Source organism: Scardinius erythrophthalmus (genome assembly GCF_964197995.2).
Source record: "Scardinius erythrophthalmus genome assembly, chromosome: 12".
NCBI classification, from domain to species: Eukaryota; Metazoa; Chordata; class Actinopteri; order Cypriniformes; family Leuciscidae; genus Scardinius; species Scardinius erythrophthalmus.
In genome coordinates, this window is record NC_138232.1 from 985,649 (window position 1) to 1,005,648 (window position 20,000).

Sequence of the window (20,000 nt, forward strand, 5' to 3'; positions counted from 1 at the left end):
CGTGAGTGTGGTATTGTCTGCTGTGGAGCACGAACACACACACAGGCCTTTACAAATGCCACGACTGACTATTTCTGAACACAGATTTTGTCTTAATACAACAAAAAACACTGGGGCATCAACACACTTTTTTGAATGATGTCTTTCAATCTCAATATTAAAGAGTTCAAATCATAGTTTTATTATGACCGCCGCTAGCGTAGCTAGCGAAAGCGGTCATATAGGGATTGTCAAAGTTTTTTTTTTTTTTTTTTTGTCACCTTACTGAATTTTCCGTCAACGATACCAGGGACACCGAAACACCGGGGAACATGAAATTTTGTGGGCATGTAGCCCCACTAGACTTTTACGGAAAAATTTCGTTTGGTCCCCGGGGGCCACTCCCCCCCCCGTGCTGGGCCCCCCCAAACTCCAAAAATGCAGTTTTTCCTACATAACTACCTGAACCGTGGCACCGAGGATGAAGAAATTTTTATGGTATGTTGGTCTTAAGGGCCCACATCAACCTAGCCCATAATCACTCATTTGTGATTTACGCCCCTCCCATAAAAAATGAAAATGCAATATTATTCTACTTTAATCGCCCCTATCTTCAGTTGAGATGTTCAGAACTGCACCATATTTCATGTGTATGATTAACTTGACATCCTCTGGGGGTATGCTAAGTTTCGTAGAATTTCATCCATGGGGGGGTATAAAATAAATTCATTTATGTGCACATTTAGTGACTGTACACTCATCGGCCTGTAGATGGTGGTGTTGAGCGAAGGGTTGCTGGTTTAGGATGATACTGTCACACACACTGACATCCACACGCACAGACACACACGCATACACACACATACAAATCCACATGCACAGACACACACACACAAACACACACGCGCACACACATATACGCACGCACACATACACGCACAGACACACACACAGACACACACATACACAAACACACACACAGACATGCACATACTACTACTTTTTTTAGGTATATACATAAACACGCAATACAGCCAAATTGCTCCACGTCATTTATTTTTGTGGAAAGCCAGTGCAGGCCTGAGTGGCGGTCATATTTTGTACCGCCCTGCGGTACATCTAGTTACAGAAAGAGTCGTGCTGAGTGATAAGACATTAAGAGTTTTGGATATAAAGGTCCCTATTTTAATGATCTAAGCTCATGGTCTAAAGCGCACTTAGGGCGTCCGAATCCACTTTTGCTAGTTTAACGACGGGAAAAATGGTCGGCGTGTGTCCCCCTTTAAATGCAAATGAGCTTTAGCTCCGCCTCCATTCAGAAGAGGGCGGAGTCTTTACACGAGCTTCAGAAACTCCGGCAATAACAGAACAGGCCAATCTCACTTATCCAGAATCCCAGAATAACCAGTAGCGAGTGCAGCCTTACGGAGAGACTCAGGAAGAGCTTCTGAATGTTAGTGGAGACATTTCTGTAGTTGTTGTGGAGTTACACTGATCATCTCATCATCATGTTGAACTTCTCCACAAGTGTCCACAGTTCCTGAGGTGTTTATAAGACAGCGGTGACATGTTCTGGTCAATAGTGTTCAGTGCTCGTCTGTGCTCGACCACAGAACAGCTTCAGGCTCTGCTGGATCTTTATCAGTGCGTTAGAACTGGTCTCTGTTGTCGCGTGTGGAACCAAATGTCGGCTGGTGTGTGTAAACGTGCAGATTAAGGGCCGGTAATATTATAATAAGATCCTCTTCATACGTCAGAAGGGGAAGAAATCTGATCGGCTTATTTTATAACACGCTTGCAGAGAAAGACTCACCAGAACACAGTTACTGGGTTTCACTTTTCACGTTTTCTGGGTTGGTAGAAGCACCGGGGACCCGATTATAGCATTTAAACACTAGAAAAGTGAGATTTTCATGATATGTCCCCTTTAATTACTTTATTTTTATACCAGATTTTAAAATGAGGACGTCCCTAAAGGAGGTTTATGGAGATTTTGTCAGGTTTTGGTCACTTCTGGTACAGATTTATCCCCAAAATGTATTTAAGTAGGTGTGTTGTTACCTGAGCGATAGGGTGTGTGAAGACGTCTCTGACGTGTCTCGGTGGTGTTTTGTTCCTCTTGCGCAGTGAGAGTGTGTACGAGTCGATGCGCTTCTGAACCGCTGCTGCTTGAGTCTTAGTGAGAGTCGACAACAGAACAGCTTTATCCTCGTCCTCTTCTTCACCGGTTACCAGTGGAGACAAACCAGCATCCAGCAGCCAGAGCTCGTCCTGCTCGCCGTCTGACACACACACACACACACACATGGAGCCACAAGATTATTAATGTATATAATACTATTGTATTCATCTGTCTTTTTACTGAGATGGTGTAAAGCACATAGTGCTAATAGTGCTATATAAATAAAAGTGACATTGACACACACACACACATACACACACACACAGTTGCAATAGAAATTATTCATCCTCCATTGCAAGTCAGGTTTATTGGCAAAATGTACAGACTTTCAGCTGTTTGTAATAAACAAATCAACCAAAAGTAATTGAAACAGCTCAACACAACGAATGTTTCCAGTGGTTTCCCCAAATTTAACTGAAAATGCAACTTTTGATGAATTCTGCAGTCTCAAAATTATTCAACCCCTTCATGGCAAGCATCCTTAGTACTTAGTAAAACAGCCGTTTGCTGTTCTGACCTTCTGCAAACGAGACGTATAACCAGACAGCAGCTTCTGTTTCTGAGGGATCTTCATGAGCAATGGCCTCCAGTTCAGGAATATTCTTGGGTTTGCGTGCGGCAACCAACTTCTTCAAATCCCACCAGAGATTTTCCATGGGGTTGAAGTCATGTGACTGTGATGCCACGGTAGAATCTTCCAGGACTTCTTCTGAAATCAAGCCTTGGTGGAATTTGAGGTATGCTTGGGATCACTATCCTGTTGGAAGGTCCAATGTTGCCCAAGCTTCAGCTTCCTCTCTGACGGCATGACATTTTCATCTAGGATCTCCTGATACTTCAGTGAATCCATCTCTCCTTCCACACGCTGCAGGTTTCCAGAGCCAGAGGATATAAATCAGCCGCAGAGCATCACAGATCCACATGCTGAACTGTAGACAGTGTTCTTATCAGCATACGCTTCATTCTTCCAGACACACCACTGATCCATCGGGCCGAAAAGTTCATTTCATCGCTCCACAGCACAGAATCCCAAAACTTCTGTGGCTTATTTATATGATTTTGAGCTCTTTCCTTGTGCTTCTGGGTCAGTAATGGTGTAGCTTTGGATTCTGGCATGTGTTTAGTGCAAGCCTTACTGTGCATCTGAAACCTCAGTGTCTGTCTTCTGCAGTCACTCGAGAGTTTTCCTTCTCAGAAATCTGTTTACGGTCATTACAGTCAAATTGAAATTGCGAATTGAAAATACGCCCAATGGAAACACGTCAATTTCGCAAAAACTCCCATTTATCGCAAAAAAGTTTTTACGCTCGCATGAGGGTTTTTTTCTGGCAATTCAAAAAAGGAATATTTCGCAAAACTACAATGGAAACAGTTTTTGCGCATTTACAGGTCACCTGACCTAGTAGGCGCGGTGTGTTTGGACAGAATACGAGACAGAGTTCTTTATTGAATTCATAAAAGACAAAAAAATACAGGAATACTGGATTCTAAACCTCAAAGAAATGCCACGATCAAGACCTCGAAGCAGAAATGAGTGAGAAAAACCCAGAAACACCTCATATGTGCCCTTCACAGTATAAGGGTCTTTCCTTGCCATTAATGCTTGGATAACACACCTACGTTTCCTTCTAATAATAATAATAATAATGTCTAGTGCGGTACGTGGCTGAGATATATATAAACTTACCAACGTCCTTTGCCATGATTTTTGGAATGACTTATCGCGAGAGGAAAAAAAATACGTTTTAGTCGCATAACATCGGTTAATGGAAACACTGTCATTTCGCAATAGTTTTTTATCGATATTTAGAAGAAAAAAAAAACGCAAAAGTTTTACACGAATCTTTAATGGAAACGCGCCTATTGATATCTTCCTTTTCTTGCCCCATCCATGTAGAGTAACGTACTTGGTTACTTACGTAACCTCGGGTCCCTTAGAGCTAAGGGAACGAGTACTGCGTTGCAAACGCTGTGGGAAAACTCCTTTTCTCGAGAATATTGAAGCCTTTATTTTAAAACGCATTGCTGCAGCACATGCGAGAGCTAGAAGCTCGCGTGAGCGTGCTGATTGGTTTGTGCAAAGCAACTGCACAAACCAATGGCGGATCAGCAGAGGAGCGCGGACCAGTCAGGGCGCTTGGCACTCTGCCAGAGTCAAGCGCGCGAAACTGCACGTGACAGAAGAGTATAAATATACAGAGAATCCGCCATTTGACAGGTTTAAATCGACTGAAGCGAAAAGACACCTGCCATAAGAGACAATAGCACGGCAAGGCAACGCAGTACTCTCGAGGTTACGTAAGTAACCAAGTACGTTCCCTTACGAGAACGTTCTCTCGTACTGCGTTGCAAACGCTGTGGGAACACTATTTAAAACGCCGTGCTTGTCAATCTTTGGCCAATCTGACTCACCGAGAGCTCCAGGAAGTACAGAATAGCCTAGGATAAAGAGACCGAATCTTCGGGCCCTTAGATATCCAAACAGACAAAAGCTGGGCCAAGGCCAGTCTTAAGAGTCCCACAACTCAAAATGACAACCAGTGTCTGAGTCAAAAACTAGTCTGGGTCCACAGAGCCAGCGTTAGATAGAGCCAGCTTATGCCTGCAAGGCAGGTACTATAAGTTATAGAGGTTTACAGATGCGGACGGAACGGACCAGCCGGCCGCCGCATAAATATCCTATATAGGTATTTCCGTAACTAGTCTGGGTCCATAGAGCCAAGGCCTAGCTAGAGAGGATTAGTACCTGCGGAGCAGGGGCTTCTGGATTGTAATGTCTCACAGATGTGGACGAAACGGACTAGCCGGTCATCGCACGAATGTGCCAGAAGGAATGTCAAAACTAGCCTGGGTCCGCAGAGCCAGAGCTTAGATAGAGAGAACTCGTGCCTGCAGAGCAGGAACTTCTAGGTTGTAAAATCTCACAAATGTGGACGGGACGGACCATCCGGCCGCCGCACAAATGTCCTCGATAGGAACACCACTCGACCAGGCCCACGAGGAGGCGACGCCTCTCGTGGAGTGAGCTCTAACACCTATGGGACATGTAAGGCCCAGTGAGGTGTAAGCCAGAGCAATGGCATCCACTATCCATCTAGACAGCGTGAGCTTCGTGACGGGAAGACCTTTGGTTCGGCCCCCGAAACAAACAAAAAGCTGTTCAGACTGTCTGAAAGAGGCTGAACGCTCTAAATAAATTCTCAAAGCTCTGACAGGGCAGAGTGTGAGAGCATCACTGAACTCTTCTGAAGCGGGAAGAGCTGACAGAGAAATAACCTGGGCTCTGAACAGAGTTGAGAGCACCTTAGGAATATATCCATGTCTTGGCCTAAGGATGACCTTAGAGTCATTGGGGCTGAACTCCAGACAGGAAGCGCTAGTAGAGAGCGCCTTTAAGTCACCTACTCTCTTGACTGACGCCAGTGCCAAAAGCAGGGCGGTTTTCAGGGAGAGAGGTTTTAGGTCGGCTGACTGAAGTGGTTCAAAGGGAGGTCCCTTAAGAGCCCGTAGAACCAAAGAAAGGTCCCAGGCTGGGACAGATGGCGGCCGAGGCGGGTTAAGCCTTCTGGCGCCCTTAAGGAAGCGAACTATAAGGTCGCATTTTCCTAAGGAGGCTCCGGCTTCCAATACATGATGTGCAGCAATGGCTGCTACATACACCTTGAGAGTGGCGGGGGAACGACCCGCATCCAGCATCTCTTGGAGAAAGGATAGCACTCTTGGTACTTCACAAGTATGTGGGTCGAGGTTTCGAGCTAAACACCAGCTGGAAAACACTGACCATTTATGGTGGTAGAGGCGTCTGGTAGACGGAGCTCTAGCCTCCTTGATAGTATTCAGGACGCCCTCTGGGAGGTCCTGGGGTACCCATTGAGTGGCCAAGCGTGTAGGGCCCACAAATCGGGACGGGGATGCCAGATGGTCCTGTTGGCCTGAGCCAGGAGGTCGCGCCTCACTGGGATTGGCCAAGGGTCTGTCACAGACAGCCGTATCAACCCCGGGAACCAAGATTGGGTTCGCCAGAGGGGAGCTATCAGGAGCACTGCGCATTTCGTGTCCCTGATCCGTTCGATGACCTGAGGGAGCATCGAGACCGGAGGAAACGCATAGAGGGGGAGGTTGGGCCAGTCGTGGGCCAACGCATCCCTGCTCTTTGAAAAGAAGATTGGGCAGTGACAATTGTCCTCTGAGGCGAAGAGATCTACTTCTGCCTTCCCGAAGACCTCCCAAAGTAGGAGAACTGTCTGAGGGTGGAGAGACCATTCCTCTGGGGGAACCTTGCCCCGAGAGAGCATGTCTGCTCCCCTGTTCAACGTGCCCGGCACGTGAGCTGCCCTGAGCGAGCGCAGATTGGTGTGAGCCCATAACAGTAGCTGGGTGGCTATGGCAAGCAGGATGCGGGACCTGAGGCCGCCCTGGCGATTTATGTAAGATACCACTGACATGTTGTCCGTCCGGACCAATACGTGGTGTCCAGCCAGGTATGGGAGGAAGGTTTTCAGGGCCAGAAAAACTGCCCTCATTTCGAGGCAGTTGATGTGTAGGCGTCTCTCCGAGCTCGACCAGAGGCCGGAGGCAGGCCTGCCCTCGTACAGGGCTCCCCAACCTAAGTTGGAAGCGTCTGTTGAAATAACCCTCCTCTTGGAGACCACCCCCATATTCACACCCTGCTGAAACCAGCTGGCGTTCGTCCAAGGGGCCAGGGCTTGAACACAGCGCTGATCCACCTTGATAATCAATCGGCCTGAGTGCCAGGCGTGGGGTGGCACCTGAGGTGCTAGCCATAGCTGAAGAGGACGCATGCGCAGTAGGCCTAGTTGGAGTACTGATGATGCTGAGGCCATAAGGCCAAGGATCCTCTGAAACGTTCTGAGGGGTGCATGAGAGCCCTCCGTGAACGATGCGGCGAGCCGCTGAATCGATAGAGCACGGGCCGGGGAGGGCCATGCTCTCATAAGAACGGAGTCGAATACTGTCCCCAGGAACATGATACGTTGGCTGGGTAACAGAATACTCTTGGAAAAATTCACCTTGAGCCCTAGACATTCCAGATGGCTGAGGAGCCAATCTTTGTGAGTATGTGACTCCGCCTCTGACTGAGTCAGGATGAGCCAGTCGTCGAGGTAGTTTAGAATGCGCATTCCCCGCTGTCTCAGGGGGGAGAGAGCTGCATCCATGCACTTTGTGAATGTACGAGGTGCCAGTGCCAGTCCAAACGGTAGAACCGTGTACTGGTATGTCTGCCCCTCGAAGGCGAATCTCAAGAATGGCCTGTGGTGGGGATTCACTTGAATGTGAAAGTAAGCGTCTTTCAGATCTACTGAGAAAAACCAGTCACCTGGGCGAATTTGCGCCAGTATATGTCTGGTCGTGAGCATTCTGAACGGCCGTGACATGAGAGCCTTGTTCAGATGTCTGAGATCTAAAATGGGCCTCAGGCCGCCGTCTTTCTTCGGAACGAGAAAGTAACGGCTGTAAAAGCCTGACTCGCTTAGAGAAGAAGGAACCCTCTCGATAGCCCCTTTTGCTAGCAGACTTAACACTTCGGTGCGGAGGACATGACACAGTGTGCTGCTGACCGAGGTTTGAACCAGAGCGCGAAAGCGCGGGGGTCTGCGTGCAAACTGAAGCGAGTAGCCGTGCTTTATGATGTTTATCACCCATTCTGAAACTCCTGGGATAGCCTGCCAGGCTAGAGCCCGAAGAGCCAGAGGCCTCATCATATCTGGAACGCCCAGAGACGGGGGCTCGGACTGATATGAGGTCAGGGGAGACATTTTGCTCGTTTTGTGCTCTGTGTGGGTCGCTGTTAAAACAGCGTTTGGGTGCAGGGGTGCGTAACATGTGACGGGCCCATTTTCTGCATACACAACTGCTCCAGCCGCCTGAACTGAAGAGGGAGCTGTGAGTAGCACTCGAGCGATCTTCGGGGCTGGTCCGGCCGCGGCGGGACATGGACCCCTTTTCCTGCCGGTTAGGACGGCTTCTTGGGCTCATGGTCGAGCGTGAGCTTCGGTCGAGGGCCCTGGCGCTTGGGAAACGGGAACCGTTTTGCAGGCTTCAGGCGTCGGGTGGTTTCAGCCGCTGGGAGGGGCTGGGGAACCTGAGACGCGGGCTTTTCTGGTCGCGGCGTGCTCTTGGGGCGCCGTTGGACCGAGCTAGAGCGCTTGGGCAGGAAGTGCCTCATAGCACTTGAAGCTTTCTGAGCCTCCGTGAAGCGATCAGCGAAGCCGTTGATAGAAGGGCCGAAGAGACCGGATGGAGAGACTGGGGAGTCGAGGAAGGCGGTTTTGTCAGCGTCCCTGATCTCCGTTAAGTTTAGCCACAGGTGGCGCTCTAAGACAACCAGGCTAGCCATGTTGCGGCCCAGTGCTTGAGCAGTGGTCTTCGTGGCCCTCAGCGCCAAATCTGTAGCACTCCTGAGGTCTTTGAAGGTGTCTGGGTCCGGGCCAGACTCGTCCATAGTGCGGAGGAGCTTAGCTTGAAACACCTGCAGGGTCGCCATAGCGTGGAGTGCAGAGGCGGCTTGACCGGCGGCAGCATAAGCGCGGCTGGCGAGAGCCGAAGTAGTCCTGCACGGCTTAGAGGGGTGCACGGTCTTAGCCCTCCAACTCCCAGCAGTGGGAGGGCATAAGTGTGCGGCAACCGCTTCCTTCAATGGAGGGAGAGAAACATACCCCTTCTCTTCAGCGCCGTCGACAGTGGAGAGCGTTGAAGAGGCTGAAGAGCGCGTTCGCGCTGAAAAGGGCGCGCGCCAGCTTTTCGTGAGCTCATCATGGACCTCGGGCATAAAGGGGGCGGCACGCTGACGAGGGGCCTGTTGGCGCCCCGGCAGGTACCATTCGTCGAGGCGGCTTTTGGTAGGCTCAGCTGGGGAAAGCAAGTCGAGTCCCAGTTCTCCGACAGCGCGAGACATGACACGGAAGAGTTCGGCGTCGATGCTCGCTCGAGTGTCAGTGGGATCCAGCTGAGAGAGAGGGGCGGGGTCCGCGGAGCCCGACCATTCCTCACTTTCAGATGCCGCCATAGAAACAGCGTCGTCCAGTTCTTCTGCTGATAAACCAAAAGAGACGAGACCTGCCGCTTCAGAAGAGGGGCGTTGGTCGCTCTGGGAGAACAGGACTGGAGATGAAGGCGCGGGCGAAGCGTGCGGGGAGAGACCCGGCGTGCATTCGTCGAGATGAGCACGTTCAGGAAGCCTCTGGTCGCGCCGCTTCTTCCTACGGGGCTCACGGGGCGCCGAAGATGGAAGGTGGGCGGGAACACTCAGCGAGGCGGCGGAAAATCTGGCACGGAGCGTGGCAACAGGCATTCCGTCACAGTGAAGGCAGCCGCCTTTAGTGAGTGCTGCCTCGGCGTGCTCAGGACCGAGGCAGGCAACACACCGGGAGTGTGTGTCAGAGGCGTGCAGGGAGACCCCGCATGAATCACACACGGTGAGCGGCATTTGCAACAACGGCGCGCGCTGTGAAAACAGCGATTTGCTCTCTTAGAATGCTCTTTTTGAGTTTTGCAAAAGGATACTCGTCGGATGCCACAGGGAAACGCTCAGCTGGCAGACGCCGGGATGCGAAGCAGTTCCGCTGGAAGGCTGTTCGACGACGAGCGGCTTCACTCTGGAGAGAATCAGCGACGAGGTGAGTCGAAAGCTGAAGGAGATAAAATCTGTCAAATGGCGGATTCTCTGTATATTTATACTCTTCTGTCACGTGCAGTTTCGCGCGCTTGACTCTGGCAGAGTGCCAAGCGCCCTGATTGGTCCGCGCTCCTCTGCTGATCCGCCATTGGTTCGTGCAGTTGCTTTGCACAAGCCAATCAGCATGCTCACGCGAGCTTCTAGCTCTCGCATGTGCTGCAGCAATGCGTTTTAAAATAAAGGCTTCAATATTCTCGAGAAAAGGAGTTTTCCCACAGCGTTTGCAACGCAGTACGAGAGAACGTTCTCATAAGGGAACCACTGTTCCTTTAACTCTGCAAACTATGCTTCCAACTGTGTCTCTAGGAACATTTAGTGCCTTCGCTATCTTTTTGTATTCCGTTCCTTGTTTGTGAAGGGCGATGAAATCTTCTTTTAACTTTTTGGACCATTCTTCAGCCATATTTCTAACTTGCAGTCAAACGTGACTCTCAACAAACCTGGCCAGTTTAGATATGTCATGTGTTCTAGCTCAAGCACACCTGGTGCAGCTAATGAAGCCCTTGATTAGTGAGGCAACACCTGTTCTGCAGATCTGTGCTGTTGTGAGGGATTATATTCAAGGGGTCAATAATTTTGAGACTGCAGAAGTCATTAAAAGTTGCATTTTCAGTTAAATTTGGGGAAAGCATTTGAAACATTTGTTGTGTTGAGCTATTTCAATTACTTTTTGTAATGTTTGATTTGTTCATTGCAAACAGCTGAAAGTCTGTACATTTTGCCAATAAACCTGATTTGCAATGGAGGCTAAATAATAACACGTACACACACTTGTGTCAGTCTCATCTCACAGCATCATCATGTCTCTCCATCTCTGTACCTTCGGACTGTCGGGAGTCTCTCCTGCGGCTGCTGTCCGGCTCGGAGTCGCTGCTCCGGATGTTCTCCACTTCAGTCCAGAAGGACTCGAGGCACAAACTGTCGGGCTTCAGGGGATCGGGATTAGAAGAGTCGGGCTTCAGGAGATTGGGATCGGGATCAGGAGAGCCCGGCTTCAGGAGATCGGGAGAGTCCGGCTGCGGGTCCTGAGGGTCCGTCCAGGACTCAGCGTTCATCGCTCTGAGGCTGCAGTCCCTGAAACACACCGGAAGAGGAAGAGAATGGTGAGGAAGAAACACCAGACTGGATAAAGCGAGAGATGTGTGTGTGTGTGTGTGTGTGTGTGTGTGTGTGTGTGTGTGTGTGTGTGTGTGTCAGTGACTGATGCAGCTGCTCTCATGATGCATATTCTAAACCAGGAACTCAAACTAGTTCCTGTGCCGTTTCTGCAGAACTGACTCACACACACTTGAAGTCTTCGTCGTCGGTTAGGAACCTCTTTAATGCCAATCTTTCATTTGAAAGTCACATGTCTAGTATCTGTAAAACCGCATTCTTCCATCTTATAAATATATCTAAATTACGCCATATGCTCTCATTGACAAATGCGGAACAGTTAGTCCATGCGTTCATGACCTCAAGGCTAGATTATTGTAATGCTCTACTGGGTGGTTGCCCTGCACGCTTAATAAACAAACTACAGCTGGTCCAAAACGCAGCAGCTCGAGGTCTTACCAGAACCAGGAAGTATGACCATATTAGCCCGGTTCTGTCAACACTGCACTGGCTGCCTATTAAACATCGCATCAATTTTAAAATATTGCCGATTACTTACAAAGCACTACATTTATTTAACATGTATGTGTGCATTAAAAGAACCATTTCGGCCACGAGAACGATGCTGAGCCAAATGAAGATAAAGATGTGTTCTGGTGACTGGCGTGTTTATTGAACCAATCAGATAAGAGTAAGTTGAGAATCAGCTAGAAGCTCATTTGATTGGTTACATGAAGAAGGTGGACCCGCCCTCCTCTTTGCGCTTGCAAAACTCAGTGAGTGAGAGAATCGTGCCGAAACTGAAAGAAAAAAAAGAAAGACGCAACTGTACAAATCGGGTTATTTCGGGAACGTTGTTTCCCCATGCACACGACAAGTCATTTAGACGTTTGCATCAGTTTAATTTTTTTACACAAAGGTTGGTTTTTACGCGATCAATCTGTTTTGCAGTTCCTGACTCTGTTGTTTTTGCTTACAAATTGCTGTTCACAGGCCTGCAATACTTTAGTGCGGAAAAAACGTGCCAAAAGTGTAAGCGCAGAAAAATGGAAGTCAGAAAAATACAGATCCTATTTATTTTGCGTTAGCATGAAGCTGCAGCTTCACAATACATGAATTACACTTACGAATAACAGTTACATGCTGCAAATATTTGTTTCTTACACTTGAAAGGCGATTTAACCTTTACAAACCCTACACATGCGATTCTTTATGGCATCATATTACCTTCATACAAACTCTCATAATGCATGAAGAACTCAAACTACTTCCTGTTCCGTTCCTGCAGGACCACCGAACGCTTTGAGGCGATCATGAGTTTCTGCAGGTAACTGACACACACACACACACACACACACACACACACACACACACACACACACACACACACACACACACACACACACACACACACACACACTGAGTTTCTGCAGGTAACTGACACACACACACACACACACACACACTGAGTTTCTGCAGGTAACTGAAACACACACACACACACACACACACACACACACACACACACACACACACACACACACACACACTGAGTTTCTGCTGACGGACATCAGTGAAGAGCGGCTGTTAAAGCAGTTTCTCTTCAGATGCACAGATTAAATCAAAGCTGAAACCACTTAGAGATTTAAACACGTCCGTCACTTCAGCTCATGATGTCATTTTACACGGATACACACCACTGATCTGACCGATGTGTGTTTAATGGCAGAACTCATTCTAATATGATTTGCTGCTCAAGAAACATTTTATTTTTCAGGATCCTTTGATGAATAGAAATTTCAAAAGAACAGCATTTATTTGAAATAGAAACTTTTGTAACATTATAAATGTCTTTACTGTCACTTTTGATCAATTTCACACACACACACACACACACACACACACTCTCACACTCTCACACTCACTCACACACACACATACACACACACATTCACTCACTCTCACACACACACACACACACACACACACACACGCACACACTCTCACACACACACACTCACTCACACACTCTCACACGTACACACACACACGCACTGTAAACCATGTTCTCAGAGTGAGTTTAGTAAAGACTGTACCTGTTACTGCGTTGAGTGTGTGTGTGTGTGTGTGAGTGTGTGTGTGTGTCTGGTTGAGTGTTGCTCGTGCAGGTAAAGATGGAAACGTCTCGGTCGACACAGTTTTCCGCGCTGGAGGGGTTTAGATCGAACCAAACGCACCACATTCTCCTCCCTGGGCTTCATGTCCGTAAAGTACATTCTCACTTCCAGCTCAGTCAATGCAGATGAATAATAATAATAATAATAATAATAATAATAATGTTTGAAAATTAGAATATTCCGTCAGATATTCCTCATTCTCCAACAGATTTGCTCTTTTTATGCTCCACTTCTTCAGTTCTGAGTGTAAAAATGTCCCGCTTTCAAACAGAAGATGCACACGGACGCGACTCATCAGTGGCTCACTGCTCTGCTATGTGTGTGTGTGTGTGTGTGTGTGTGTGTGTGTGTGTGTGTGTGTGTGTGTGTGCTCTGCTATGTGTGTGTGTGTGTGTGTGTGTGTGTGTGTGCCGGAGGGAAAGAACCAGCAATACCACATCACTGACACCTAAACCTGCTCATCTGGGACACACCCGACTCGTTCACACACACACACACACACACACACACACACACACACACACACACACACACACACACACACACACACACGCCATTCATAACTTCACATATAAACAAAACCATTAACCTAATAGATGGATGTGATGAAAATAATCTTCAACCTCTGACCCACATGTGACTTTTATAATCTTTTATAATCAATATTCATGCAGTATTTAAGAGCTGAAATGAACTGAGATCACATGCAATGTTTACCAGTTTAAAAATGTATTTGTCACTGCAGGAAAATTGAATACTAGTCAAAGTAATTAAAATGGAGAAAAACATTGCACAGTGCCAAACATATACGACAAAATTTATTTATTTACAGTGCTATGCATAAGTTTAGACACCCATGCTAAAGTTGACTAAAAAGAGGAATAAAAAATCATCTTTTGGAAATTGAACTTAATGCCTTAATTTAAAAAATTAGGAAAAATCCAACCTTTAAGGACACCAATTTTCTTTGTGAATGATTAATGTATCGTAAATAAATAAATGTTCTTCCTTAAAATACAGGGTGCATAAGTCTGGACACCCCTATGTTAAATTACCATATAGGCAGGCAGATTTTAATTTTTAAAGGCCAGTTACTTCATGGATCCAGGATACTATGCATCCTGATAAAGTTCCCTTGGCCTTTGGAATTAAAATAGCCCCACATCATCACATAGCCTTCACCATAACTAGAGATTGGCATGGGGTACTTTCCATAAGATCATCTCTCAATGCAAATCAAACCAGCTATTAGGCTAACTGAAATAAAACCATGCCAATCTCTATGGGAATTTAACATAGCGGTGTCCACACTTAATGCACCCTGTATTTTAAGGAAGAACATTTATTTATTTACGATACATTAATCATTCAAAAAGAAAATTGGTGTCCTTAAAGGTTGGATTTTTCCAAATTTTTTAAATTAAGGCATTAAGTTCAATTTCCAAAAGGTGATTTTTTTATTCCTCTTTTTAGTCAACTTTAGCATGGGTGTCTAAACTTATGCATAGCACTGTATTTATTTTTTTCAATGAAATGAAATGTACTATATTTTAGTTTGATAATTTTTTTATTTAATAGTTTGTATTTTAGGGGATTTTATGGTACTAAATTATATTTACTAATTATATTTATAATCCTTTTATTCACTTTTTGAGCATAGACCTGAAATTTAATTTCCACCTTTAAACTGTGGTAAATCTTGAATGCTTTAGAGCAACAGACTGAAGTTTGATCTCTTCAAAGACGACACTTGGCAGATTATTGCTGAAGTGAAAACAGTTTTAAAATGTCAACTTAAAAAGTTACAGAATTTTACGTTTATTGTTATGAAAAATGCACAAAAATACTATATTACATTTTTATATGAAATATTTATTTTCAAAATCACGTTTTACTCTAAAACTGCAAGAGAATCAAAGCCATAAATCTAAACAAGTTGTGTTCCAAATATGAGCCTGATCTCTCAGTAAACGAGCTTTCAGTGAGATATTGTTCGGCTGCAGTTCCAGACGCTTCCACTAGAGGAAACTCGTTTCTGACCGCGAGGAGCTTAAGTGGGACTATTCTTTCAGGACCATTTAACCTGTTCGAATGTCCTTTTTGTGTGTGTGTGTTTACATAGCAAGTGCCAAAACCTTTACCAAGTTTCGTACCATTCCAATGAAGTAGCTACTTCTTGCAGCTCAAACAGTAGAGCGTTGGTGCTTGCAACGCCAAGGTCATGGGTTCGATTCCCAGGGAAAGCAAGAACTGATAACAATGTAAATGTGTAGTTTGAAATGCAATGTAAGTCGCTTTGGATAAAAGCATCTGCCAAATGTAAGTAAGAAATTTACACTAAAAAACAAAACGTTAAATTTTTCGGTCAAAAATGACCGAAGAGCACCAGAGGGTTAATGCACAGATTTACCTGAAATATTGATCAAACAAAAGCACATGGACACAGATGTCAATCATTAGTTTTAATATTATTTCTCTTTATACGTTGACAGTTTATGGACGAATCCAAACCCAGTTGTGCGAACACAATTCTGTCATCTCGCATTAAATCTGTCAATATCACACATAGAGAACCTCCTGGTCAGCGTAACAGGAAGCCGTATGACGCACGCACACACACACACACACACACACACACACACACACACACACACACTTCATTGTTCTGTTTATTCTCAGGCTGCTGCTTCTTTCCTCATAGTGAATAATGAAGTGTGCATTAAAACTCCAGGAGTGTTAAACACACACAGTTTGAATCGCACACATTAACCAGCTCTCGATTCTTCACATCATGGAATGAAGACGATCAGGCTTGTGTTTTTGCTTCAGGTTTTGCTACTCTGACGTGCCAGAAAAACGTCAGAGTATTTTTAAACCTGAAAAGTCCTCCTCCTTCCACATGTTGACATCCATTGTTGTTTCACACGACACACACACGCACACACACACAATAATATGACTTTAATAAAGCGAGAGAACAAAAGTGTGAACACTAAAGGTTCTGGCTTCCATTATAACAGTTCTCAAAGTAACTCGATTACGGTCATGTATTGAAGCTGCTTCAGCTTATAGACATTATGCTTTTAATGATATTAGACTATTAGACTATATCATTTATTTTTACAATCACAGAGTTCGCACAAGGTGCTTAAAGTGCTTGAATTTGACGTTTTGAAATGTAAGTCCTGGAAAACCCTTGAAAACATATTTATGAAGAGGTGCTCGAAAAGTGCTTGAATTATTGGAAGACAATATATGTGAAATTAGTGTTTAATTTGATTTATAAAACAATCTTTTCACACCCGTCTGATATTGATATAGAGCCATTTCACATGACTATGAGTGTGATATTGCTCATATAATTAAAGTATATGATACAGCTTTGCATTTTTTCAATTTGAAAGTTTTAGAATTTGACATTTTTAGAATTTGAAAGATAATAAAGATATTGTTTGATAAGTGATTGAAAACCAAAAAAGTAGTGCTAGAAAAGTCCTGGATTTCATTTTACAGTGTCTGTACGAACCCTGCAATCAATCAATCAATCAATCAATCACAATTACTAATACATTCACACTAAACAATATCCTAATTAATATAAACAACCGATTTTGCATGGTTTTGCACAATGCTGGTTTTGATTATTGCAACATTAAACCACTACATGCTGCTTGTAATTGTAAAGGCGATCTATGACTCGACTGAGAGTTAGAAGCATTTCTCCAGTGTAAAGCAGCACACACACTGTCTCTGTCCATTCCTCTCACACACACACACACACACACACACACACTGACAGGATCTTGGTTACACTCTTAATCCAGATTTCAGTCGGAAAGCTTCTTACGGTTTGCAGAGTTCAATAGTTAAGTAATGTGAACTGAACTACCAACCAGGTTTACTCCTTATGCAAGAAAATGCACTGTTGAATCCATATTCTTACTAAGAACATTCAGATATTACTGTAATAGGGTTCGTACAGACACTGTAAAATGAAAATCCAGGACTTTTCTAACACTACTTTTTTTGGTTTTCAATCAGCGATGTCACTTATCAGACAATATCTTTGTTATCGTTCAAATTCTAAAAAGGTAAATAGATAAATAAAAATAAACTAATAAAACAAAACAGTACAAATAAAGTGCGTTTTTCAAGTACCTTTTCATAAATATGGCAGTTTTCCAGGACTTACATTTCAAAACGTCAAATTCAAGCACTTTGTATGAACCATGAAAATGTTATTTCTCTGAACATTCAAACGTGTCATATATTAAATGTTTAAAAACATTTTTTATTGATACATAAGTGACCATAAAGGGAACATTCCACTGTATCATTCTACAAATATACTGAGAATGTTACTTTTGAATGTTCTCTGAACATTCTAAAATATTTTTTTTAAACGTAACATTAAGATTTTTAAACGTAACAGTAAAAAATGTTTACGTAACATTAACATTTTTAAACGTAACAGTAAAAATGTTTACGTAGCAGTTGCATTTTTAAACGTAACTAACATTTTTAAACGTAACAGTAAAAATGTTTACGTAGCAGTTGCATTTTTAAACGTAACAGTAACATTTTTAAACGTAACAGTAACATTTTTAAACGTAACAGTAACATTTTTAAACGTAACAGTAACATTTTTAAACGTAACGGTTGCATTTTTTAACGTAACGGTTGCATTTTTAAACGTAACAGTTGCATTTTTAAACGTAACAGTTGCATTTTTATAGGGCTGTACTGTCCTAGTCGATTAGTCGATTAGTTGGTCGATACGTTCTGGTTCGACCAAAATTCTGATTGGTCGATTTTCTGCCGCGTTTATTTCATCAGTTTTGCCGCGCTGAGGCGCTTATTTCATCAGGTGGAAAGCACTAACTGCTAATGGGGGTGTTTTCAGAGTACCCTTGTTTCACTGTAACAGTCTGTCTTCAAAACACCCCCCTTGTTTTCACCTTTTTTGGATTAGTCCAACCCAAGAGAGAGCATCGAGCATAGAAGGTTTGATGCTGAATATTATTTATTTAATTGTGAGAGCGTTTAATAGTCAGTCCTCTTCTAACATGTCAACAACAAAGAAATCGACAGTGTGGCAGCATTTTGTTAAAATTGATAACATGAAAAAGGTCGAATGCAAAGTTGGCAAGCAACAGTTTTCCACAGCTTGACGACAAACATGACATATCATCTAAAAGTGGTAACGTTGAGCTCACTTGTCTGCGTTAGCTTGCCCTGTCTGTTTTGAGTAGGCTATATGAACATATCAGAATTTGCATATTTCAATGTTTTAGTGTGATAACCTAACTTTTTTATTTTTTATTTGGAGCCTAATGCGCAATTGCGCTGTGCTGTTGGTGTGTTAGTTTTGAGCCTAGGATGCTTTATTTTTCAGTTATGCACTTTATTTCGTTTCTTCTCTTGATCTGGTTTGTTTAATAAATATTATTTTTTTTATTAAAGTGGACGTGCCTTTTGTGTTTATTAAGAGTAAAAGCTTTAAGTTAATATTAATAGTCTATTGCGAAGCTGAGCTCATGTTCAGCCTCGCTCGGTGCGAGGACATGCACAGTGAAATGATAGTGTCTGACAGTTATAACTTATTATTATAACATATGACAAAAATAATTGTCTAAATTATGTTGCATATTCCTCAACAGTTCTTGTGATGATATCACTAGTTGACAACATAGTACTATTTTCGGAAATCATAGGCTATGATATTGCGCAGGTGCACGTGATGCAGCGCTGTCAGAGCTGACAAACTTGAGTGTCAGACTCATTTCAGTGCAAAATAATTAGGTCAAAAACGATGAAATATACTGCAAATAGCCTACTAGTTGTTTAGGTCTATTTATAATTCATTTAGGCGGACAACAAGGCTACCAAGTACTGCGCACAGTGCGCATCTAATTAATTTAACTTTTTTTTTTCTAATGTCATTTTTAGTCGATTTTAGTCGATTTTTAGTCGAAAATTTCAGGACTTCAGTCGACCAAGATTTTCTTTGGTTGAGTACAGCCCTACATTTTTAACACAACAGTAAAAAAAGTATGTAACATTTTTGAACGTAACAGTTGCCTTTTTTAAAGGGGGGGTGAAACACTCAGTTTCAGTCAATCTCATGTTAATCTTGAGTACCTATAAAGTAGTATTGCATCCTTCATATCTCCAAAAAGTCTTTAGTTTTATTATATTTATAAAAGAAAGATAGGCTGTACCGAGTCTTTCCGGAAAAAAACGAGCGGCTGGAGGCGTGCTGTGTGGGCGGAGCTAAAGAATCACGAGCGCTGTTCACTGTTTACTTGCTGCGCTTACGCGCCGATAGCTAACAACACACAGACACACAAACGTAACAGTTGCATTTTTAAACGTAACAGTTGCATTTTTAAACGTAACAGTAACATTTTTAAACGTAACGGTTGCATTTTTAAACGTAACAGTTGAAATTTTTTTAACGTAACAGTAACATTTTTAAACGTAACAGTTGCATTTTTAAACATAACAGTAACATTTTTAAACATAACAGTTGCATTTTTAAACGTAACAGTAACATTTTTAAACATAACAGTTGCATTTTTAAACGTAACAGTTGCATTTTTAAACGTAACAGTTGCATTTTTAAACGTAACAGTTGCATTTTTAAACATAACAGTTGCATTTTTAAACGTAACAGTTGCATTTTTAAACGTAACAGTTGCATTTTTAAACGTAACAGTAACATTTTTAAACATAACAGTTGCATTTTTAAACGTAACAGTTGCATTTTTTTAAAAATCCCTGGACTAACTTTGAGAGAACATTGCCAGAACATTCTAAAAGCGTTCTAAAAACTTTTCCAAGCTTTACAAAGTATTCAAACAAGAGCAGC

General features: G+C 43.8%; 1 protein-coding gene across 2 annotated transcripts in view; it reads right to left on the reverse strand.

Annotated features, from left to right (window-relative positions):
- Positions 1-20,000, reverse strand: part of LOC308700157 (rho GTPase-activating protein 40-like) — a 37,322-nt gene that overhangs the window by 16,809 nt on the left and 513 nt on the right. For both annotated transcript variants that reach the window (XM_081381584.1, XM_081381585.1), the window contains exons 2-3: positions 10,678-10,931; positions 2,041-2,261 (exon numbers count right to left, since the gene is read on the reverse strand). In XM_081381584.1, the coding sequence (XP_081237710.1) occupies positions 2,041-2,261; positions 10,678-10,931 (475 nt within the window). The remainder of the gene's footprint in view (positions 1-2,040; positions 2,262-10,677; positions 10,932-20,000) is intronic.